Raw genomic sequence first — 25,928 nt, forward strand, 5'->3', positions numbered from 1 at the left:
TTGTGCTTAGGTATTTTATTCTTGAACTGAAGATATTACACCCTAGGAGTGCAATTAAATGCACAAAAAAGGCAAGATAACTCTTTTTCATGGGTCCTTTTGAAAGTCTATGAAGATACATGGATGGTTCTTCTATGGAGGGGTATGTAGGACTGAAAACCTTCATATCTAGACTATTATTTCGTATTACTTCGAGTAATTCTTTAACAGCCTTTAAAGGGGAAAGTACTGTGGAACATAAGCAAATACACACATACAGAGAAACGCCTCTAAGTTTAGGAATGGCAACAGTATCGTTGTTTGCACAAACTGTATTTAACCTGCCTGACTGTAGCACACACAGTACCTGTGTAGCACATGCACTGCAAGTCTTGGATCGCACAATTAGGTGTATGTTCCCCCCACCCCGCCCCCGCAAAGCATCTCTGCCTCATTTTGTTTATATTTAGTGGGAAGGTGTTCGTTTCCCCACACACACTGCCCTGTGTTGAAGCCTTACTACACAACATTCAAACCCCACTCCACAGCCAGAATGATTATTTATTTCAGTTTTCCTGCAGTGTTCTTCACCCCAATAGCACTTGCTTCACATGCACTAATTTGTCTTAACAACCCCTACAAGACAGATATCATTAAGCTGCTTGTTTTAAAAGCTAGAGCATAACACTAATTGACTTTTGAGCAGCAAAATTCTGGCAGAAATTGGTTGCCCCTGTGACTACCAGCAGGCAGCCTAACAGAAACACATGGTTCCTACACCTTCCTCCCCACATTCCTTCATCACACACATATTGCTTTTAACATAACAGGTGGTCATCACTGTGCTAAGTGCCAGCTCTAAGGGGGACTGTATTACCCCAGAGGACACCAGGGCGAGGAAGGCAAGCAGCAGTGTTGAATACATCCATCAGATTTGGGGTTCTCTTTGAGATGCCTGGGAAGCATCAAACAGCCCATGATGGCAATGCTCTCCAGCTACCTCTGCGGGCTTTGGAGCACCACAAGCCAACTCTTCCTAGGGCAGCACTCCAAAGAAATAAACACCACACCGTTATTTACAGGCTGCAAAAAAAAGTGAAATTTAAGTGACCAGGGTTAGAAAACACATACGACTCTCCAGAGCAACATCAGTTTACGTTAACTAGACTACATCCCTGCTTTTCCTGCACCTCCATGCCACGCTCAGCCCTTCCAAGCGCTCAGCCTGGGGAGAGCCTCGGGGCAGCCCCACTCTGCACACTGCTGGGGCTGGAGGCTCTCAACAAAAATTAAACCACGTGCGACGTAACCAATGACCACGTGTGCCTATCCACAAATCATGCACGGGAAACCCTAACTCTGATCATTCATGGCTTGCAAAGGCTGACTGAAAAGCCTTAATAATGTCATTTTACTGCAGACTTCTGCGTGCCAGTGTCTTTTATGAAAAAAATAAGAAGAGATGGGGAGGGACATGGGTAAAGAATGTACGCAGTATGGTGCAGAATTAGAAACTATCTCAAATGCTTGATCTAACAAAATAAACAATGCCATTAAATGCTTTTCATTCCCTGTATAAGAGCTGGGCTGCATTCAAGCCTTGGGAGCCTGTTTCAGTCCTCAGGTGGAGGTACCTGCCCCAGCTCCCTGCAATGGTGGCACCATTCCTCACTAGGGCCAGGCTGGATGGGGCTTTGAGCAACCTGGTCTAGTGGAAGGTGTCCCTGCCCATGGCATCAAGGTCCGTTCCGCCTCTAACCATTCTGATTCCAGCAGCTGCAGCCCAGACAGCCGGGGAACAGAGCTCGCAAACTGCCAGCATGACAGTGAACACATCCAATTCACACCACAGACATTCATATTGTTTCCCAGATGAAGGAGCGGCCTTAACACTCAGAATTCAAAAGCTGCTGATAAATCAGTGAGTCTAAGAGAGCCTATATATTTTTTTTTTTTTAATTACTATTTAAGGGAGCAGTGTAGTGCACCCCAGCAACAAAGGGATTGTGGCAACCAAAGTATCCCCTGTAGAAAATTCCTGCAAAATTGGGCAGTGACAGAACCCAAAATAAAAGCTCCATCAGGGTAAAAAAATTAAGTAAAAAAAATCTAAACACAAAAACAAACAATAAAAACCTTGCAGAACAGTGATCTTTCTCCTTTAACTTCTACAGGACTGGAAGCCAGATGTATTTCAGGTTTTTATTTATTTAGCCAGACTACTGAAAACTAAGTAGTCTTGAACATATATTGAAAAATCTAATTAAAAAGCCAACAACAACTCACTCAACTTTCTTGATTATAGCTTTTGGATCACTGAATAACCTACAGGATAACAGCTTCTCTCCTGCTATTTCTCAGTCAGCACAGATGAAGCCGGAGGGTAAAGGTGGGTTTGGGGTTTGTTTGGTTCAGTTTTAAGCTATAGCACAAGGGTAGTGTATCCATTTATTTAGGAAAGAGATTCCCACCCCACCACCAAATAGATGCAGTACATTTCATGTTTAATATGAAATAACATAAGAGTATATAATTGATATGCCAAATGAGGTATAATCCATAATCAGTTCTAGGGTTTGGGGTTTAAAATTCCTCTAGAACCCCCTATTTTTCTGCTTACTACATTTTACAGAATTTCCTTAACCTTCCTTAAACACCATCTCTTTTCTGCCTATGAGTAACTGGAAAGCCTTTTCTTTCTCAAGCTATCAAATCTGCTTTTTGGAGAAGAGAGGCATCAACCATTTCCCCCAGGGCCTGGGAGCATCTCCCCAAAAATAACTCTGACCACCCTGTCAGTGACACACAGGGATTCAAAGCTCAACACCAGCTGGAGGTTTGGGCCACCTGGTCTTGGGGCAGGTTTTAGCTCACCTGCTGGCACAACCAGGCATGAAAACCCCAAAGAAAAGAAACAAGGAGTAGCTTTGCTTCTCACCATCAAGGAGTAGCTAACAGCTTGGAAAGGAGCAGGCAACAGTCTGCATCAGTGCGCGAGATGAATATAATAACCAAACCAAAACACAACTTCTTTTTGCAGATTATTAAAGGAAGTGTTTTCATATAATTAATCATGCTCCGCAAGGCTGCTTTACACAACGGCAGTCGTCCCTACCCCCAGCCATCCCACACGAGGCCTTAGCCGGACTAAAATTTTGCAAAGCCTTGCATTGTTCCGCCTGACACCGGATCAGCGAACACAAAAAAGCAACTGCCAGCTCAAAAGCAATCCGGTGATAGAGCCTGGTGCTATCTAATCAAGGGCAAAAGGTCACTTCCGAACAACTGGGCAATAAAAGATTATTTCCAGCCACAGAACAGAAAGGCCCAGTGGTGGATGCTTGAAAGAGGGGGGTGGAAGGAGGGCAAAAGGGCTCCCGTCTGTGGGAGGAAGTGCATTGAATAAAGGCAGCAGACGGGAACCATCTGGCTTTGTGCGTGGTCTGTTCTTCAGAAGAGAGAAAGCCCCCTCAGCGGGGCCAGTGACTCCGTGCAATGATTCAAACTTTTCTTTTTTTGTCCCCCCTCCACCCCCAATTTAAAAGCAGCTTTCACAGGCACCAAGAAATTGGAAAAAGGGAACTTTCTGAACAGGCAGACATGTCTTATCAAGTGCAAGCTGCAGGACAGAGCCCACGTTTTGATTTGGTCACGATAGATGGCTCTTATCAGGGAGCAAGGCCTGTGACTAACCATAGGGGTCTTTTTCGATTTGTTTTGTTTTTAAAGATGGCTTTGGAAGAAACCTTCCGGGGACTGGGCACGCTTAAATTCCCAACCTACCCAATACATTGAGTTTGGTTGAGTTTTTAAACAGCAAGTGGCATTTTCAGTAGTATCACCTTTATTATGTATACTTCATGCATTTCCCCCCTTCTTCTCTCTCTCCACTTGTTATATGGCCTCATTTGAATGAAAGCAAGAAAATAAAAGGGCCAGATTACATTCAGTCCAGTTGCCATGGCCTGTGGGAGGGCAGAATTGCAAACACTTCAGTACAAATGGTCCGGTCCCTCCTCCCTCCCTTCACCCCTGCAGTTGTCCTACATGTCCTCACTTTCCCTCACGACGTGGTTCGCACTGGAGGCCCTTGGCACTCAGTGGCGAGGAGCTGAATCTATTCAAGCTCCCAGACACCTCCTCCGTTCACTAGTGAATTAACTTTAAGCATGCAAATCACACTAATCCAGAATTCACAGGAGAGGAAGTCAGGAGGGTTCCCAGTGCTCTGGGAAATATTTTTCCTTTCGGGAAGGGGAGAGGGGGGGAGGGGGTCATTGCACTCTTCTTTACAGCTCGCTGCAGGTCACTCTGGCTCATCTCAAAGAAAGTTTAGTTCAGAGGCTCAGCTTGACATTCATTGGTTTCTAAATCTGAACCTCTCGAGCAATTGTCCCAGCAGACTTAAGAATTGGGGCCAGAGCAAATAGCCACCGACTAATCCTGCTGTAGTAGAGGGGAAACGAAGCAGTTAAATGTCCAGTTTATCAACAGAAAACAACAACTGAGCCTTTGTCCTAACAGGGTGCATTAGAAAACCATTTGGCAGGGCTCATCTGCATGAGAAACCAAGGCAGCTGGGAAACACCGACATACCTTTTAGAGAGATCCATGAAAACATCAGATGAGAAAAATATTCCTTACATTGATTTTTCTGTAAGGTCACCTTCAAAAAGGAAGAAAACTCAAGAATTCTGAATAAGTCTGACGCAGCTTGACACTTGAGGGGTTTTGTCTTAAATAAACACCGCCAAAAAGCCCACAAAGCAAGAGAGTTAAAACTGAGAAACATGACACAGCAGGTCTTCTGCCATAGCCTACTTGCTACACGACAGCAAAAACCCACTACCAACAGCAATTCGACCAAATGGTCGAGCCAAGGACTGCAACAGCTGCAGTATTTATTCTCCACAGCTCTCTGCAAAGTAAAGGCACCATGCAGGTACCAGTGTTTCTGCTATATCTCAACAAAAGACTAGATATCAAACAGGTATGGAAACGTGTAATATATTTTGGAAACCCAAAGCAAACAAAGGAAAACCACCGAGTTGAAACAGACCGCTATAAAGTGGGGGGAAAAAAAACAACAAATAATGTCACTCCCACTGCCCCTCGCTACTCAGTACTGATCTATTTTCAGTTTTTACCTAAGAGTTTCTAATTAGTCACAGGCATTTTTCTCCAAGGTTTTATTAAACACCCAGAAGGCATTGGAAAAGCACAGGCAAAGGACTTTCCCCACCATGTTCCCTATTTCCTCAAGATTTGAGGAAAAAGCCCTGTCCTGGTGCTCAGAGTAAGGTACATAACCCATACAGCATACATGGAAACTGCATTCCACTCCCTCTGCAAATTCAGTGTGAAAACAACCTGAAGGTGGGGAAAAAAAACCCAAGTTTAAGGCAGGTGAGCCTCAGGTTAAGACTGCTGCTGCTTTAACAGCAACACAACCAAAAACACTTACTAGAACAACAAAGTGCTGTGCAAGGAAAAGGTGATATCCAAGAACGTGTTTCCCCAGAGCAGCCCGTTTACAGACAAGTTAAGGGCCAGATGAGGAGGTTATCATCAGGAAGATCACAGCCCCAAACTCCTAAGTCCCAACCTACAACAGAAACTTACATGGAGCTTTTAAAGAGAAGCAAAGCTAGCCTTTCCTGGAGTGCCCCCCCCAAAATATAACCATCCAAAAAGATGTTTTTGTAGGCCAGCAGCACATATTCCAGCAGCAGTTTAATATTCCAGCAGCAAGAGAAACAAACATTTTCACTGCAGTGGGGCAGTTTCTACCCCCACGTACCATGACTGAAAACTCAGAGAGACACATTTATTTTGGAGCCACACCGGCATTCTGTGAGGGCAGAGTGCACCCTACTAAGCCCTACACTAAGCAGCCACCCTGGTTTCCACTTCACTTAGCATTAATTACACGACTCTTTCTTGGATAGCTTGGCAGCTTTGTGGTTCAAGGAGGAAAGAAAAGAAAAAAAAAATCTCATCCTATTAAGTGTAGCCCAGTGACCAAAAGACTCAGAAAGATAGGAAACCCTTCCCAGCATGAACAAACAGCAGAGTTGCACTTGAAAATACAGGTTTTAATTGCAAGTGGCATTTCTAAGCTACCCTACTCCTGGGGCCACCTCAGTGCAGGCAAGGCACACTATCAGACAGTTAATACCCTCAAACAGCTTCCCATTCCTAAGCCACATACAGAGCTTTCGAGGTTCTAAACGAACCATTTGTATCACAAAAGCCACTCAAAACCCCTGCCCTGGACATGGCTCATCTCCAGTTAGGCACCCAGCAAAGAACAAGCTACCCTCCTTTGGTAAGTACCTCAGCTCGGCCTCCCTGGCAGGCCCAACACGAGCATTCTGCAGAGAGCAGATACTGCAATTCACATACCCAAAAACATGTAGCTTAAATCACAGACCAGTTTTCTTACCAACACACTTTCAAAGCATGCAGCACAGCACCCCAGAACAGAGACTCACCAAACACGCGCCACAGAGCTCCAGGAGGAAAGGGGAAGGCCAGCAGGGCTCCAGAAAGCACACAGCAAAATGGCGGGCCTCTTCCTGGCTTATGGCGGCAGGCCTTGTGGCACACCTGAAGAAGATCAAGACTGATGGTGAGCTTAATAGCCCTACATATAAGGAAAGGCTCTCCGCTTAGGTTTCCTCTCAGGTGTTGCTGATTTGTACCTCCTAATTTTGTGGCGGGACACAGCTGCTGCTGAGGGGCAGGAACAACTCTGTCACAAGGGCCTCTGGGTGCTCAGAGCTTTCAGGGCAGATTTTTTTTCATTTTACCCAGAATTTACACATTCTGGAGCATTAGCCTATCACCTTCTCAGTATCCTAACTTGCTTAGCTAACAACCTACATGGTGCACTGCTCTGTCTTGCTGATTTGGGATCCTTTAGGTTTGTACTCTGAGGGAAATGTATTCCAGTAGTCTACTGTGCGGATTAGGCATACAATCACTATTTCTTACATCTAGTTGTAAATCATAGGGTTTCCTGCCTCGGTCTAGATAAGACTCTAACCCTTAGGCTATGCACCAGCTGACAATATCAAGTCCTTTTGTTAAGGAAATGATTGCAGATGACTAAATGCTTTCACCTTTTTCCCTTTGCCAGCTAGTGTCTCCTCTGTACTGAGCTGAAGCTACTCCAGACAAGCAGCAGAAACCATTTCTCCCCCAGAAACTTGAAGCTGAGACTCTTTAGACAAAAAACGCCATCAGGAGTCTGGTTAAGGGTCACAGCTCTCCATTACCCAGGAGTACCAGAGCAGGCACACACAGGCAGAGCCAGGAGCCCAAATACCTCTACCAAAAGGGATGGGATGAGGAGGAGGCAGGATTAGAATCGGATCCAGCCAGCAAGGGAGGAGCAGGAACCAAAGGCAAGGATAATGCCACAGCAGCATCAAGGGAAGACCAAAGCAGGCAAGAAGAAATAAAATTCAGATTGGTGACTGCAGCCAGCAAGCCAGGTGAGCAGTGGGGGAATGGGTGGCTTCACGCCATGTACTCAAGCAGTATTAGTGGGGTTTGCAGAGCAGTCCTGTGAGGCAGCAGTGGGACCTGCTGCAGTGCAAAGGTCCCACTGGCCTGATCGGGGAAACCATGAGGCTGTCCCAAAGAGAGCAAACACTGCCAAGCCAGCTGGTTGACAAGGTGCTGCCAATGCTGGAATCAGCCCTGCCTGCTGGTCCTTCCAAGAAGATTACAGACCTGGGGATCTGGACTCCAACAGAAAACAAATCCAAAGACTATTTATCCTTGAGGAAGAGCTGCTGTCATCATGCTGAGGGACAGGACAAAGAGAGCAATCGGAGATCACTCTGTCGGCATGGGAGAATTGCCATGGTCCCATAGCTCCAGAAGTGCCACCCTGGCCTGATTTTAATTGCCAGTGAGTCCTTGTGGTCTTACCCTGTCCCATAGTTCAGCTACAAAAAGGGGGCTTTGCCTAAAACCTCCTCTCCAGTGGTTGAAGCCAAGGCTCCAGAACTGTGTTATTGGCACTCCCCTACCTCTGACCTGGCCTTACAGACCATCCCCTGCATTTCCAGCACAGGAGGGCAAAAGAGACAGAGCCACCTCCACCCAAAACACTCCCTTTATAGCTGTATCCTGTCGAGATCTGGCTCCTGTGCCCTTCACCTCAGGAAGCGCTTAACTCCGGTTACGTTTGAGCCTCACAACCTTCAGCTTCCAGCCCTTTTCGTGCCCTGTGGCAGTCGTGCTGGGGAGAGGCTACTTTAAAGGTAAGGTGATTGCCAAAGAAGGGCATATAGACTATGTTGCACAAAATCCTCAGACTCGTTCTGTGGGGTACAGTATGGTGAGATGGTGTGCAAAAGCAGGGAAGGATGGGGAAGTAAAACCAAATGTCACCACTTATCAAAAAATGCCAGGTAGAGTGGTATCTCTAAATAATAGGAGATAAAATCTCAGCTGTCTTGCAAAAACTTAAATGAGGATATATAAGCCTTTAAAACAGTCACCTTTGAGACCATAATTTCTTCACCTAATGATTCCCTTTGCATGCTCCCTTCTTACTAATGCTTCCAGAAAGCAGAATAAAAATTACTTCATACAACTGACATACATATGTAATAATACTGCAGTGTGTTCTTGAAGTACAGTACCAACACAAAGCAGTAATATCTCATAAAATACCCATTATGGTCAGAATTACTTGTACTGTGTGGAAACAGAGGCAGGAAGATGGGATGTTTTGCTTCTTGTCCCTGACCAAGGTTGAGATTTGAAGGCAGATCTTCCTGGCTTAGTCTTTTCGTTCACGCTGCTTCCTACATACATAAAGTATAACATCACAGTTTATCAGGAGAGCAGGTGGGGGTTTTCCCAAGAAAAGATGACTATGAAACAGGTTCCACCACCGCTTATTATCAGACTGAGGAGTGAGTGTTGTCTCTAGGGAAGGAAGACCTGGGGTCTGAGGGTCTGCTGACCTCCCCTCACACCTGCATCTCAGCCAAGGGTCAAGCTGACTCAGGGAAATTTAAAAACTGTTTGCCCTTCTGACTCTAGTGTCCAACCTTGTCCAACTCATCATTGTTCTGTTGCTGTCATCGCTCGCACTTCTTTTCTCTTTAGCCCTTACTATGCAGTGACTGGCTTCTCCTCCGTGGGATGCTTACCACCGTAGCTGCAGGCTTCCTCCAGCGTGCCGCAGGCACAAAACCGAAAACTCTGATGTCATGTCTCATAACCCATCAAAAAGTGTCTTGTTTAAAACACAGACATCTGATGAGATCATTAGAAGTTTTAACTATTCTCTTTTTTTTGGCATACCACCTGCTTATCTGGGGGGCATTGTGAGAGGGTATTGTAAAGGTTACGTAAAATCAAAACAAAGTTGTCAGGCATTCCTCTGCCCATCATTTGTTTTGGCAAATTTACATCCTCTGAAAAACATGATGGAGGCATCATTTTCTGCAGCAGAACGTCACGTACGAGCAAGGCTGACAGAACAGTCTGCCCAAATGCGCTGGGCAGATTTTAGATGTAAGAGAGGAAAATCTTTGATTTCTGTGCAGTGCATATGCAAATATCCCCACTTATCATCTCTGTACCCGCAGAATGCAAAAGCAGGAGCAGGAAAGGGTCATCTATCATGCAGCTTGTGTCACATGAGATATTTTTATCATTAATTGTATTCTACATAAACGCTCCAAAAGAGACAGAAAGACCCTTTGCCAATACGTCTCAGTGAAAGCCAGAAAGCAAGATGGGAAGAAATGCAAAAAAAATATGCAAGAAAAAATGACTTCACTGAGTTTAAGTGACTGCAGGTGGGATTCACCTCACTTAAATTCAGCCACCCAAATGTTAGGCATCTAGTTTTATCTGTTCAGCTGTGATTCCTCAAGAGCCATCATAGCCAGGTACCTCCACTGAGGCCTTTACCCCACCGACCTGAGGCTGGGCTGAATCCCCCTCCAGCCCTGCCGTTCTCACCCCTCTGATTGCGGAGGAAGCCCAAGCAACCAGCCTGGCCCTCAGCTGCCAGAAAGCAGAGCATCTCGTAGCAGAGCTGAATCCCGGCCTACACAGCAAGGCTTTCAGAAGGCCGTAACTCGGTGGGGGTTCTAGCTAACAAAAATCAGCTCCCTCCCATCAAGGTTTTTGTTTTGACCACCTTTGCAAGCCTGCCAGGCAGTTTATTTATACCAGTGGTTCGTTTATAGATAAATTCAGTGCTGAAAGAGTCATCCATGCAGTCTAGCAACATCAACCCAATTACCAAAACAGACTGTCGGGCCGCAGCGCCCTCCAGCTCAGACCTTGAGGTTCCTTCCTCAGAGACAGTCCCTGGCAGTGGCAATGCTCATGTCAGGAGCTGCTGTGTAGAGACAACTCGAGCCTGGCTCAGTTGCGTTGGTTTGACTTTTCTTTTGACTAAAACACCAACTTAGGCTCTCCCTTTTCTCTGCGATACCTTTATTAAGCTGGGCAGCAAGAACGTAAGAGCTGGTCTAGTTGAAAGACACCAGCCTGGCTCCTGTACTTATACCTGTATGTGCTAAGAAAGAAGTGATAGTTGCAGTGAAACAGCAAAGAATTATTAAATAAGGGGAAAACATATATTTTATCTCAGCAATTCTAATTCAACTACCATGCTGAGAAGTACTGATCAGCAGTATTGTCGCCTGCCAGGAAAAGGTAGGAGAGTTGTTTGAAAGAAAATGAGTGTATTTATAACAGAAAAAAGTGCCCCTTACCCTGTGACAGAAGTAAAAACGCAGTGAATGCCTATGGTGTCGAGTTCCAGGTGGACAAGAATTGAAAGAAAAAAAGAAAAAAGGGTTATAATTATGTTCTCTTGATGCAAAGAAATGGTCTTTCTTGAACACACATACAACATAAAATCACTTTTTTTCCCATTGGTGCAATTAGCTTCAATGAAATTTCAAAAACAAATTTTAAGAGTGTTAAGGTTTACAAACCCTCAAGTGCAAAGTGTGTAGAGAGACACACAAAAAAATGCATCTAAGTGCTCCTCTTCATTCCCACCCCTGCAATTGTTTCGTTCCCAGCTCTTCTCTCACTGGTGTGGCCCTTATGCATCAGAGTCAATGCATGGTCTTATCTTGAACACTTCAAGTTATCAATTAAAGGCAAAATGGACTTACAAGGTCAGTATTTTTAAAGCCAGTAGCCTGTAGTTAGTTTCTGAAACCCATAGGTAGGAACCAAGTTAATCTGATTTTCAGGAATTCTAAGATTGCATCGTCCAGAGAAGAGGCCAAATTTTAGGTAGCCCTTAGATGGACTTGTGAGCTTCACTCCAGGCTTCCATCCCACAAGATCCATTAAGGTGAATTTGTAACTAAATCCAATGCACAATGCTCCACTTCTGTGTGGAGCGGTTGAACCTGCAAAGTGCATTTTTGTTCTCTCAGGCATACAAACACGGGCTGGTAACCTGCACATACACATGCTTCCGTCACAACGGAGTGCACATCAGCAACTCTGGGATTCTTTGGTATAAATTCGGTTTGAAAAAGGAGGAAAATAAATAGGAGATGGGCACCCTCACCCTCCTGCTTTGGCTGGTATTTCCCTGACCTGTACTGGTGAGTCAATCCGTGCCACGTTTACTGCGCTGTGCTAAAAGTTACCATGCGTGACGTTCAGATTTGAACCTTACAGGAGAATCTCCCAACTCTTAGAGGGAGAGATCAGACACACGAGGATTTCTACGAGGTTTAGCAATGGGTGCTTAGTTACCTCTTAAAGAAAGAGACCTGCAATGTCCAGGGCACGTTTGGCTATCTGCGGGAGACATGTGGCTTTCCGAGGGCAAGTGGAAGCGGTGCTGCAGAGTCGCAGGTGGGAATGGTAATGGGCACGTGCCTGGGAAGGACTCGAAGAGCGCAGGGACCACAGCAGTGCTGCAGCCTGATCTCTGCAGCTGCACGCTGGTCACTGAGGGCCAGTTCTGCCTCCCCTCTGGAGAAGAGAATCTAATAAACCTGCAAACTAAGTGCAGGCACATGGTGGTGGTGATGGTGGGGGGTGTTACACAGCTAGAGAATGAAATAGAGAATGGGCGGCTGGATTTTTTTTAGGTGGACTACTGTGGTCCAAAGCAGCTTGCATTGACAAATACAACTACATTGTCAATGTAAGTTACATGTAAATATATGTACTGCTACAGCAGCTCACATTTCCCTAACGCAATGGTACAAGTTTTAGGAGCAGTAGTAGCAAAAGCCAAAATTATTGAACCTTTGCTAAAATGTATTGTGGTTTTCCAAAGAAAGGAAAATTTTTTCATGTATATCTCCTGTATCTTCCTAAATTATCTGCAAGGAACTGGAGAAAGGAGGAAGTAGTCACAATCCCATAACAAAGCTACCAGTGAGGCGATTTTACAGCTTGGCTCTAAGCCTGTGCTCAGAATCTCTCCCTCCTCTTTCTCAGAGCTCCCGATGAAGATCAGCACCAGAGGGCACGGCCGTCCGGTCATCTGCAGAAAACGTACATCCAAAGTGTTGCAGGTCTGCCATCCTTTCCTTCTTCTGGGATAGTTTCTGTTGCAAGATTTACAGTCTAAACGATATCACTTTTAAGTTGTAGAGGTAAGAGGGGCAGCTATGACAGGAAGGAGGAGAAGGTTATTGAGTCAGAGTGTGTTTTCCAAGTCTTGCAGATGGTGAAAACAAGAAGCAAAATCATGTTCACAGTTAAAGCTAATGAAATTCTACAAGCCTCATGGGAAACTCAGAAACACAGGCATAAGTGCAGAATTGCTTCTTGTTTTCATTTCTTTCTTAATACCTTGCCTACTTGTTCAAATGCATGTGGATGGAGTGCACAGACAGAATTTCCTGAGGTGCTGCTAGATACGTCCCCTTTTTTTGCTCATAGCCCTGTATCCGTGCCTGCAGTCTCAGTAGCCACCTACAAAGCTGTGTTTTCTGGCAGGGAAGTAGGGAAGGAGAGCAGATAACTGCTTCAGAGCACGTTTAACACGGAGAGGCAGCCCTAAAGAGCACGTGCTGCCTCCAGGTACGGCACTGTATGACATTTCCCCTGCCACCAGAGTCAGGGACAAGCAGTGCCTTCCCCTCCTTTCACCTGGGTACCCTGTGTTTTATAAACAGTTGCATCAGCATTACCAAGGGAGGCAGCAACTTCTCAGGCCAGCAGTCCCAGCACCAAACTGGGCCCTCGTCTAGAAGGAGACAAAACCAGACGCTGCCTTGGGAGGGCAGACGTAGGTGAGATGCCGAACACAAGCATGGTTTGCTAACAGAGCGAAAATTTGAGTAGTGCTACTTGCATTAGCCAGGATTTACAGGAGCAGGTTTTACCAGAGCGAGCTTTTCCATCTCTCCTCCAGTTTCTGCACACATAAAGTTGGCATGTACAGAATGCAAGTGGGCATTTACATAGTGGGCAACTACATTATGTGTGTGCACGAATCTCCCGTGTCCTCAGGAAGTTTCCACATATACAGCAAGGCCGAGTAAATAGTTAGCTCTACATGCCCAAAGAGAAATTTCTGCAATCGGCATGTCCAAAGGTCTGGTTTTGTTTTCCCTGTTATTTTTTTCAAAACTTGCCAGCATTCTGCCTTGCAGCCTACAATGTGCAGACATGAAATCCACTTCTGAGGGCAGGTGACTTATTCTGATGTTTACCTCTTCCCTGCTACCTGTGAGGAGCCTGAGCATCCCAATTCAGACATTTTCTGTCTGCCCCAATCCATTTTTAGATAAATGCTAATAATGACGCAACAGCATCTTTTTTGCATCTTCTTCCTGGGTGTCCACAGCTCTCCATTAAGCAGATAAGGTTAAACAACAGACACTTATATCTTTATGTGGTAAAACAAGCTTCTGTATTTAAGATAAACTTTACAGGACAGGTGGTTTCCTAGAACTGAATATACACAAGAGAACATTTAACTATCCTACATAAACGTCAACAAGGTATGAGAAACGCGCACCTAATAAAGGAGATAGAGGATACAATAAAAAGGGGCCCTAAATCAACGAGCAGGTTCACAACAGTAAACTCTCACATGCTGGGCTGATTGAAATGGGGAACTTGGCCAGACCGTGCTGCGTCGCCTTCAGCACAGTCATGTCGCCAAAATTGTCTGAAAACCCAATTTTGTATCAGCTGGCAACCCAACAGCTCTGCTCTTCTGCTTCTTCATTGAATAAAAGAATATGGCTTGGAGGTACGTTTGACCCACCACTACTATCATCTCGCTAGGGTTATGTCTGGGACTGCATCCACAAGCCTACTGGTGCAGTATCTATCTATACTGGGACCTCGGTATGGACTTCTCTACCTTTACCAGCTTAAAAAAAAAAATAAATAAAAAAGGAGGAAAAAAAAAAAAAAAAGCAGAGCAAACATTATCTATTGTTAATTACCTGTAAAGTAGGGCTTTTGCCACTTCCCCAGTTCCTAAGAGCTCTGAAGTGAAACCTGAAAGAAGCCACCCATTGTTTTCCATTGTGCAAGAGCCAGGAGCAAATAGGGCTCAAATTGCAGCTCTGAAAGGCAACAGGAAATTGGCAGCCCGGTAATCTGCTCCCAACTATTCAGGGTAACAAAGGCTACATTCCTCCTCAAGTAGTCACCATTAGAAACCCAAGGCTGATCTATTTAGTAAGGCCCACAGAATAAATCTGTGGAAATAAAGGGGTTTAATTAGAAGGCCATAGGATATGGCTCTAGTTTCCAGCCCCGCAAGTAAAGTGTATTATTTAGGCTCCTACCTAGTTTCCCACATATCCAGAGGCTGACAGCCGGAGATCAGGATCACTGCCATTTTCAAATATTATTTAAAACAAACAAACAAACAAAACCACACAAAAACTAATAAACGTGTAACTGTTCATTACAGATGGATGATGCTGCACAGTGTGCTGTATCGAGAAGATTTTAAATTGTGCTAGGATTATATATTTTTCCCCGTAAGAGTATTAGCATTGCTTCTAAACCATCATAGTCAAACGCCTGCACGCACACACAATCTATGGCATGTTACAACACACAACTTATCCATATTCTCCAGCGAGCGCTACAGTTTCAGGCACGAAGAGGTTTTTCCCATCCGTTCATCTCTCTGTGCGGAAGAATGACTTTGTAAGTAAAACACCACACTGCCGGTGGAAGACTTCTGGCTGTGCCGGTGCCTCACAGCGGGGCTCCACGCAGCCCTCCGGCCTCGGTTCTCCCACCAGCAAAAGGGAAATATTTTCCTGAGAGCTGTTCTATCAGGCAGAGTTGATTTAAAAGAATTTAAGTCCAAGCACAAAATGCTTTGACCTACTTGTTAAGGAGGTATTGCAATTTTTGCCACCGGAACAGATAAAGTTATCCCAACGCCAGTGTGTTAGAGCTGTCAGCAGGCACCACAAATGAGATTAACGTTTCCAGGGGATGTTATCTGCACCTGGCAGCAGTAATGGATGACTCTGGAACCACCATGGCAAGCGCTCCTGCTCCAGTACAGGGCAAGAGATGGAAAGAGAGGAAACAAGCCCAAGGGCTTTAAAGCTCAGGATTTGGAAGTCCATAAAAAAATCTCCATGGAGACTCCAGAAGGGATTCTTATAGGTCTACAACTTGCTCCCAGATAGACCCTTCGATGATTTAATGCAGCAGAATTGATGTGTTTTCAACTATAGCAGTATTTCCTCCCATAGTCTTGCAGGTCAGTAAACTGAAGACCAGACACCAGGTACTGCCAAACTTTGGTGAAGTTCACACCTAGATCTGAACTTTGGACCAAAACACAATTGTGAGATCCAACTATACTGTATTTCCCACCCTGACTAAGCAGGCTCATCCTCACCATGATTCAGAAGAGATACAGAACACGCAGAAATGTATTAAATCAGCAGGTGCCTCAGTAGTAGCACAGATTGCTCAGGTAGTTGTAGCATGTTTCATCCGGAAAAGCTTTGCATGCTTTGTAGAAAAATGAACAAGTGTACAATTATTCTCTAAAAAGAAGGGGTCGGATAAATGAGACTTGATTTTGCTGAGAAATAAATGTTGCCAAAAATGAATTTTGAGCAGGGGCAGCTAGGAGACCTTGATATTAAAAAGAAGGTACCGTGCAATCTCCCAATATCCAGGCTAGAGAAAGGCCCAAGCACTTCCCCCTTCCATCCAGACAACTAGCTTATTCGTTTTCATTTTGAAGTGTCCTGCTCATAAAGTGCACAGATCCAAAAGCATCAAATTGAACACCACACAAGAAATGATGCTTTGGACAAGACCTTTAGCAAGTCAGGTAACTTCAACTTTTCCTCCTGCTTAAAGTGTGGAAGAGGAATCCTCACAGCACTGGAAGAATTGTCAGATGGTTTGGAAGTTGAAGCATGAGCCAGAAGACGGGCAATTTCATTTAAAATATCCATTAAGTAGGTCATCAGTTACATGATTTCAACATATGCTTAGGGAATTCCAGCTACTTCTCAGTTACTTTATCATATAAACTAAGAACACCCTTAGAGTGATGAATGCTAGACATTCATAAGACACTGTGCTCTATTAACCAACCCAATTAATAAAACCAAAAAAGAAAACAAGGAAAAAACCCTACCACCGGTATCGAGTCCATTCAGAACAGCTGGCAGTGCCATCAGGCCCCAGTGTAAGTACGCTGTCGCCTGGCGTACTTAAGCAACTGGTGTAAATCGATCAACTTCATTCAGAAGAAATATTCTGTGGTATAAAAAACAGTCATACTACGGCAGCGACCCCGAAGGGTCAGGCGGGATGTGAGCCCCATTGTGCTCCGTATTGCACAAACACAATGAGGTTCAGCCCTTTGGGGTAGAGCCTCTTGTCAAATGTCTGTGCCTTTTGACAACGTGTTCTGTGGGATATTTGTTTTCAGATTGGTACCACTGTACATCTGTACAAAGGTTTACCAAACAGGGAGTGCGTACAATGCAAGAGAGGCAGGGCTACAAGGCACACCTTTCTCTAAGGACTAAAACAAATGTACATTTCTTTTCCTCAAAAAAGAGCAATTCACAACAATTCCATTTTTGAGCTGAAGACAGCTGATTTTGTAATATGGCCAACAGTGTCATTCCCCTGGAAGTATGCCGTTTCTCTTCCTTTTACAATACTGTCACGTGCATACGTCAGACTATTGAAAGATCCTGGTGCGTTTCCAGTCCTTTTTTGAAGCTAAACCCAGAAGTTATTCAGTAAGACTAGGATCTCACCCCTATACGCTTAAACCTGAGAAGTAAGACCATGTGTGGTCTGCAGGAAATCTGTCCTGTATGTGTATTTATTAATAAGTAAATGAGGAATTATCTTATCTCCAGACACCCTCACCAGGAGAAGAGGGAGTGGCAGCTGCTAGCATTACACTGGGAAAAAACAACAGCGCGGCATCTCTTTATCACAAATATAAACCGAGCCGGAAACGTCACGCCAGGAATAACGCTTCGTTCCAGCTGTGTTGGCTTCTGATATGCTGGTGACCCATATGTCCATGTTCCTCTTTTAGCCTTTAACAGGCACAGAGTTTGGATTTAACACTCTGGCCAAGAAACACAGTGTCTATCAGCATAGGCATACAGACACAGCGAGGCATTCCCAACCAAGCTGAAGCGAGAGCGTTTGCACGGTGGGTGGTGGTGGGGACGTGCACCGCAAGAGCTCTCAGCTCACAGGAAGTGACTACTCACAGCGCAAGGGTGCACAAAGAGCCCGAGTGACTGTGCTGGGATTTTTAAAGGCTGAGACGGCACCAGAAAGCTCATCTGTGGGCTGTGCTTGCTGCCCAGCTCACAGAGCATCCTTATCCCACCAGAGGACAGTGGGGCATCAGTCCCGGGTACTGGGGACTGCCCAAGTCCACGGTCTAACATCGACGCAAATCATGCTGAAGGAAACTTTCTGGGTAGCTTAGAAGTTTTTTTTAATAGATCCTTCCAATAAGTATAAAGCTTAACGCCGGCCCCATATGGATGGGCAACTAATGCCAAGGGTGGAAGCCGTGCCTTGGCTACTCCCGTCAGTGAAAGAATGGTGAAAAACCATTCCACAGCGAGGAAGTACAAATGATCAAGAGCTGCCCTAAAAGCAACCTGCCCACCAATGAAGGGTAACCAGAACAAGACCTGTGCAACCCACGCACTGCATAAGGCTGGGAAATCCAGCTGGGTGATAGCGGGACAAAATCTTATTCCAGGTTTTTTGAGGCACCACCATGACTGACACAAATGCTCCAGCTGGAAGAAAGCCAACAATTAATCAGGATTCCTTAGAATTTGGAGGTAATTTTAGCAGAACGAGAAACACAGAAGTATCAGCGAGTCCTGAGCATTCCTCCAGGACAAAAATCTATTACTTCACGTAAGTCCATTAGAACACTTCATCGAGCCCTTTTAATCCCTCTTAACAGATTTGCTTTATCACAGACAGAGGAGCTAATCCTCTCCCACCTGTCTTTATGATATGGAACCATAAGCGAGCAAGTACTTTTCATTTGTTAAGCATTATCCCCCCTTGGATAACGCTATTGTCCTCCACACCAGCATTAGCGCAATGACGCCGCCTTTAGAGAAACACCCCAACTCCCTCAAATGCTCGCTCTAGCAATGTATTCCTCCAGTGGGGAACATGGAAACTTATTTACCATCTGCTGCCAAAACTCATCTCTTCCCCTGAATTTCAAGACACTAAGCAAACCAAGACCTGAACTCCGGCTTGCTGGAGGGACTTTGCCTTCATCCCAGACCTTAATGCCACACATGTCAGGACTCTGCTGCGGCTAACCAGATGGCAGGCTGTTCAAATCCATCACCCACCTACATAATTAGGTTAGTAGGTCAGCTGAAGTTACCGCCTAAATACACGATCATTTTATACAGTCCTCTTTATTTTTCAAAATGAGATCTCAAAGCTACCTGAAAATGGTCAGGAAACAATTTTTATGGTCTTCCTCTTGACGGTCCGGCACTCTACAGATATGTAGAAAGGAACCTGAACAGCCCCCTGACAAATTTTGGGTTGAAGAACTGAAATCTGCACTTCAGCCTCCTAATCGCCAAAATCTGATTAGCACCGAGCAAACCCCCTTACAACAAAATACAGTATCTCTAGATGGTCATTCCAGTTGCTATAGTGTAGAAAGTAGAACAGATTATAACGATTGACCACACAGGGCATACTTAAAATAACTTTTGTCTCTCCAAGCTGTGGAGGCTTACTTCATCCATCTGTCAGCTTGCTCATTTTTTTATTTCCACTAGAAAGACATCCATTTGCTCTCATGCAGTCCTGTGTGGTTATACTCCACAAAAATCTGTCTGCCTCAAAAAAAGTCTCAAGTCATTTCCATAACATAAGGCAACAACCCTACATTCCAGAAGACCTGAAAGCAAACTCAAATATATAGATGTGTCTGACATATAAACAATACAGTATCTAATCCAAGAAAAAACCCCTATTATTCTCATTGCTTTAACGCTGCCTTCTATAGGTAACACCTGGCAGTTAGAATACCATTTAAGACACACAAGGAACTGTTATCTTCTCATTGCTGTGTAGGTCAAAGTTAAATTCACCTCCTGAAGAATTACAACCTGAAGTTATTCCCATAGTTAGTAAAGGGAGCACTAGGTACTGTGACTAACTAGAGCGTAGCTTTTGTTAAATCTTTTTTTTTTTTTTTTTTTTTTTTTTAAAAAATTTTTTTTTTTTTTTTTTAAGAAATCTGAAACAGTGCTGTGACGCAGCTCGTGATGGAAGATAATCGTTAAGAGACAAGAGTACATCTGGGTCTTTTGGGCTGTCTTTCCTTCTGCTGGGAACTGAACCAAAGCAAACCCCCACCTAAGTCACCTGGCTGTAAAAAGCAAGAGACAGAGGTAAGCAGTGTAACACTTTTCTTGAAGACGAATAACTAACACCCTCCAAGCAAACTCCCTCAACACAGAGCTGGATTGGATCCAGTTACAAAAAGGCAGTTGGCTTAGTATTTTTGAGTGTCAGTACCCAGTCTTAAAAGTGGTCCTATCTGACGGGTGGTGACTGTTTGACAAGGATTGCATTGTCTCCCAAGGGCTGGTTGCAGCTGTCACTGTTAGAGAAGTATTGGCGATAGGAAAGCAGTGCAAAGAGTGTCGCCTGCTCCTCAGAAACATTCCTCTCTTGGCTCTGCTTCATCTCATGAAGAATAAATCTTGGAAATAGGACTTCGTATACATAAGCTGCCGCCCCGCAAGCCTCCCGGCCTAGCACTTTTGTCACGCTGAGGCTGGAAGAGCCGTATTGCCAACTGTATACGGCAACACAAGAGGTTTCTTAGATGTAGTCAGACGATGATTTCACTTTATACCTCACAGAAGTCATCTGTGCCATTTAATAAAGAAGGCAACTTTTCAGTCAGCTCATGATGTGACACTGGATCAGCTTCGACAGAGTTAACTACAAAAGCCGAGCTTATTCAAATCATCAATACGCAGAGTCAGAACAGCTTGAATATGGCAATTCAAAGCAGCGGGACTTCAAAACACAAAATATGACACATTTGTCAAGTTGTAACTGTGCTCTTAAAGTGGAGTTTCTCTAGAACCACTTCCTCTGAATACCATGTGAAGTTACATCCATTTAATAAACTTCTTACTTTAGAAGAACTGTGATGTTAGCCTTGACCCACAGGAACAGAAGAAAGAGGTCTCCCCATTCACTCTTAATGAAAAGCTGTTTTGTTGAATATGTGTTAAATGGCCACAAGTAGCCGTGACACTTGGGTCACCCTTAAGAGCCTTTACTTTAAAGACGGAAGATAGATTCAGTTGACATTGGGAAAACCTACAGGAAAAGAACCAAACAAGCCACAGACGTAGGCACAAACACACACAGCCCCTCAGATTTCAAAGCTAGCAAACTACAGCAACACAACCATCGTTTTTCATCCTTCCTCTTGCTTTTTATTCAGATTTGAGCTGGGTAGATTCCTTACTTCAGCTGCCGTACAATTTAACCAGCCAAGAAGCTCTATATAGGAAAATTTAAAATAGATTTTACATGTTAATTTGGTATTCTTTAGGAAACAGAAACACCTTGACGTTATGGTTTCCTCCTCCACAACTGTATTTCCAAAATGCTTTGGTCAATAAATAGGGCCTCCACTTCTTGGCACTGTTAAGCACAACATGTACATTCAACTATATTAAATACCCCATAGCAAAAACTTATTTGATATACAGTTAGCAAACTTAAAATTAGCTAAACTAAACTAGAGCACAGACTAGTGGTTTTGAAGTATCAATAGGAAGTTAGTTGCTACCTGCCAGACCGCAAGGAGGAGAAACCCCAACAACCCAGCAATGGGCATATGTAGCTCACCACCTGTCATTGTAACAAAAGAACTCAAGAGCCGTTTTCATTAATTAATATATTTTCTGCATTATAGTTAACATATGTACTTTCTTCGTGTCATCCTTATTTCGTTAAGTATTGATATTTTGTTATATTCAGACATGAGTACATTTTCAAAGTCTTTTGCAATAAATATCATAAAATAATAGAGATTCACATAATAAATATTCTTTACAATAAAAAAAGTTTTAACAGACTTTTGTCTTAAAAATAGTTGGGATTCAACTTTGTGTTTTATACATAAAATATACAAAAAAGGACCACAATTTGTGGCTAAGGCAATAAAACAGGGACAGAATAAAATTATAAAGTACAGAGCAGAGCTAAATTCACTAAACCAAAGGATCACAAGAAAGTTTAAGGATTCAAGAACGTTTCGGTGACTCAATGACACCTGAAGGCTGTTTGGATATATGAACACCACCAATTTTAATATCAACTGATACTGATAGACTATAACAACAGGAGTAGGAGGGTGGAGCGAGCAATATCCTTCAAAGATTCAACAGCAAAAGAAACAAACAAGTACGTTGCAGCCATAATGTCTCCAATGTGAAGATCTACATAGTGTAGCAAAAACTGAAGTTACATTGAAAATGTAAAAAAAAAAAAAAAAAGGAGGGGGGGTAATTCTCAGGACTGAGAATGTTCCAAGAGTTAAGACAAAAAGAGGGGAACACAAAAAAAAAAAAAAAAAAAAGGGGAAAAAAAGCGCAGGCTGCTTATAAAAGAGTCAGGCCTTTCATTTGGTAAAGCCTTTCTTTTACATCCCTCTCCAGAAAGAACACGCATAAAGAAGTTATTTCACAATCCAGCTCACTCATGAAAGTTATTCTTCCTTGGTACCCGGGGGGTTAAGGAAAAAAAAAATTATAGATTGCTGAGAACGAAAAACATCTTTGGGAAGATATTCACAGAGCAAGAAGCTTCAAGAGCCCAGTGAGCCCTCACTGTCTCTTTCAGGAGTGGTTCGGTTACAAACTCAAAAGACCCTGCCCAAGTGAGCGGCAGATGCAGATCCCAGGTCCACACTTACCAAAGAGCAGCAATGACTACGTAAAACGCTCCACACTCAGCCAAGTCAATAGGAAGAGGAGAGCAAAGATGCAAAGGGAAGAACTTGTGTATTTGACGTTGGGGAGACAGAAAGGAAAGCAAAAGAACAGTTCCCCCCCAAAAAATGGGGGAGGAGAAGAAAATACAACAACAAACCAACCAAAAAAAAAGTAAGAAAAAAAAAAGGAAAAAAACCATCAGCTACAACCTGAAAAACTGAAGTTGGAGGAAGTAAACCTCCCCCCAAAAATCATGAAGGCTTGCCCTGACCCCGGGAGGGGCAGCTCTCCAGTTTACAATAGACCGTGTTGGAGTTCTTGCATCGGCAACCCGGACGATTGACGCGGTCGTAACACCCCCGGCAGAGTTTTAGGCATCCTTTCGCAGGAGGGTAGCAGAGCAAGCAAGGCAGGAACAAGGACATCGCTCCCATGCACAGGTACCTAGAACAGCAGTGTGACTGGGAACAAGAGCAGGGATTATCCGCATAAGAGTCCCCTTCATCGTCGTTGGAACAGTGGTAGAAGACCCCTTTGACCAAACACATGCAGGTGCCGTACTCCACCATGCTCTCCGCAGAGCACAAGCACTGCCGGTTGCAGGCCAGGCACGACGGGAGCGCCCTCGGCGCCGTGCACTCCCCGCACTTGCACTTCCCACACTGTTCGCAGATAAACTTGTGCTGCGTCAAGTCCTCTTTCAAAGGACCCTTCAGATCATCTACAATCAGCGACGACTGCTTGGGCTGCGTCCGGATTGTCCGATCGGATCTGTGGCCGGAGCCCGGTCTGGATGGAGGTGACCGCCCCAGTAGTCCTTGTTCCGAGGAAGCGCTGCTGTTGCTCCCGGAGCTTGCCGCGCTCCCCGTGCTGGTCGACCTGCTCAAGACGGGAGCCCTCGCGTTATGCTGGTGTGCCACGTGCCCCACGTGACTGGGTCTGTGTTCGTAATTATTATTCACATTAATTGGTATAATTTCGTGAGTCCTTTCATGCTTCTCTTGCCTCGGTGCTGTCCGCGGACCAGATTTTTTCACCACAGATGGACCTTCGGTGTATTCGTTGCTGCCCCTGATGGCCTTGATCTGGTCCAGTGACAAGATAGCTGTCGGCTGGCTCTCTCTGTCATAGTCCAACCGTTGCCGGCTGTCCAAGGAGGGCTGCTGAATCACCACTAGTGAACCACCACTGCCATGTTGACTTTGGGGCTCCATCTGTAGTGATCTCTACTTCTGGCATTCAGTGGGAACCTGGCATGCATCTGAAATCCTAAAAGGAGACGACGACAGAAGGTATAAATAAACATTGTGCGTGTAGGTATATGCAGGCATACACGAGATCAAGGGCAAAAGAGGAATAAAGAACGGGATGCTTGTCGAAAACAGAAACGATATGGCAAACCACAAATTGCCCCGGCCACCTGGTACTGATCTCTTTCAGCAGGGGATTACAACAACGCCGAGGATCTGGCCCACATCCAGTAACGGGGAGAGTCTGTGTATGGCATCATAGATGAGGAATGCAAAGGAGACCCCATGCCATTTAAAAAAAAAAATTAAAAATAGTAATAATAAAAAAAAAAATCCAGTATTAACCTGTATGCTTACTTGCCAAGCCATGGAAAGCGCTTCTCACTTGTTACTGAACTCCACGTCTGTCTAACTCGCAATAGCAATTCCGAACGCCCCCAAAACTGAGAAACAGACAAGAACACCATCAGGTTCCTGTTCTGTACGGCAGAATAAAGAACATGCACAACCCTCACTCTTCTGTCAATGTGCGGCTTCAGAAAGCTCAACAGATTTGCTTCCTACTACATTTGGAAAGTCTCCTCTTTAAAGTGATGTATGCGCATTACAGAGTCTCGAACTACGCGCTGTCAAGCAGCCAAGACATTTTCTATCAGAAAGCAACTCAGCACACAAATCTAATATGCCCCTTATAAAACTAAAGCAAGGGTGCAAAGAGCCTGTTTTCAAGTATGTTTAGACCACAGGCCAGGGTGTAAAAGAAAAATGGGTGGAAAACGCCATGATGAACCAGGTGTCAGAGAAAAAGTACCCAAGGATTCGTAAGAATGTTAAGAGCAGATGACAAAAAAGACCCTGACCTCCCTCAAAACACAAAGAGCAAATCCATTTTCACAAGACAGATTAAAAGCTTCTCAACTAAATACAACATCTTCTAGTCTCTTTTAAATAAGTGTTATGCATTTTCATTCCTTGTCATTCTGCCTAGCTATCCACACGAAGATTGCAACACTGATTGAGAAGATTGCAGTGACAGCTCTGTACCTACACAAAAACTGAGGTACCTAAATGCCACATTTATACAGAGAACCAAGAAAATAAACTGCTTTCCTCTACTGACAGCTGAGGGAAAAGTCCCTTTTCACGCACACGCCCCCACCCCGAGATGTCACACACGTTTACCTGAAAGAGGAGAAAGCCAAATGCTATCAAGCATTTCCAAAACTCATCCAATAATCATAGGAAGGAGCCTGTCGTGCGTACCCAGAGCAGAGCCAGCACAGAGCTGTTCCCAACTCCGGAGAGAAATGCGGAGCGGGATGATGATGAGAGATCCCTTCCAGCCTAAACCATTTGATGATGGGAGCAGGAGAGGATTCTGCTAACAGGTAGTTAGCATCTTTATCACTCTGACCGCTAATAAACAGCAAAGGACAGCTTCAGCCAGGACACAAAGTCTTTGTGCTCATCCAGATTTCATTTTACATTTAACACCACCTGTGTGGGCTTTAGGGTCAGCAGCTTAAGAGGAAAAATAAAAGAAAACAAAAAAAAACCTAACACGTTCACTTCTAATTCACCCCACATAACAAGCTGCCTTCTTCACGAGCACCGAACACAAACCCACAACAGACTGAGGGGAATGAATGTGAAAAAGGGAAAGATTTACAGCTGTACCGAGCGGGGGCTGGGCTCCCCCGGGGGGATGAAAAATAATATCCCAGGAAAATGCCAAAGACATCCAGTGCCATCTTTGGGGGAAAAGCGCAACATCACCGCGATGCCGCAGACCGACACCACCAGCTGCAGAGAGCGGCACACTTGAACAAACCACCGTGCAAATAGAGTTTTAAACTGGGTGGGTGGAGGTGTGGGGGGGTGTGTGTGTGTGTTGTGTCGCGTGTCCCCCCCAGCCCATAAAATAAAACACCGTAGAGCAAAGAGGACGAGAGACCTCATGTCCCTGCAGCCGGGGAGGGCACAGCTCCTCCGCACTCCCCATACCTCAGCGATCCCCCACCCCTCCCCAAACCCGATGGGGGGGCACCCCCCACCCCACCCCGGGCAGCCCCAGGCGGGCGGCGGCGCGGCGCCCGCTGCGCCCCGAGCGGAGCCGCTGAGGGCGAGGAAGGAAGAGGAGGGGAAAAAAACAAAACACAAAAAAAAAAAGAGAGTGAGAAAAAAAAGTTATGAATGAAAACAAGGGCTTTTTTTTTTT

General features: G+C 44.7%; 1 protein-coding gene across 1 annotated transcript; it reads right to left on the bottom strand.

Annotated features, from left to right (window-relative positions):
- Positions 1-22,711: 22,711 nt before the first annotated feature.
- On the bottom strand, positions 22,712-23,674 carry SPRY1 (sprouty homolog 1, antagonist of FGF signaling (Drosophila)). The gene has a single exon (XM_009887868.1). It carries the CDS (start codon positions 23,672-23,674, stop codon positions 22,712-22,714), a length of 963 nt encoding a protein of 320 aa, XP_009886170.1.
- Between the last annotated feature and the right edge of the window lie 2,254 nt (positions 23,675-25,928).

Source organism: Charadrius vociferus, unplaced genomic scaffold (assembly GCF_000708025.1).
Source record: "Charadrius vociferus isolate BGI_N301 unplaced genomic scaffold, ASM70802v2 scaffold806, whole genome shotgun sequence".
NCBI lineage: Eukaryota > Metazoa > Chordata > Aves > Charadriiformes > Charadriidae > Charadrius > Charadrius vociferus.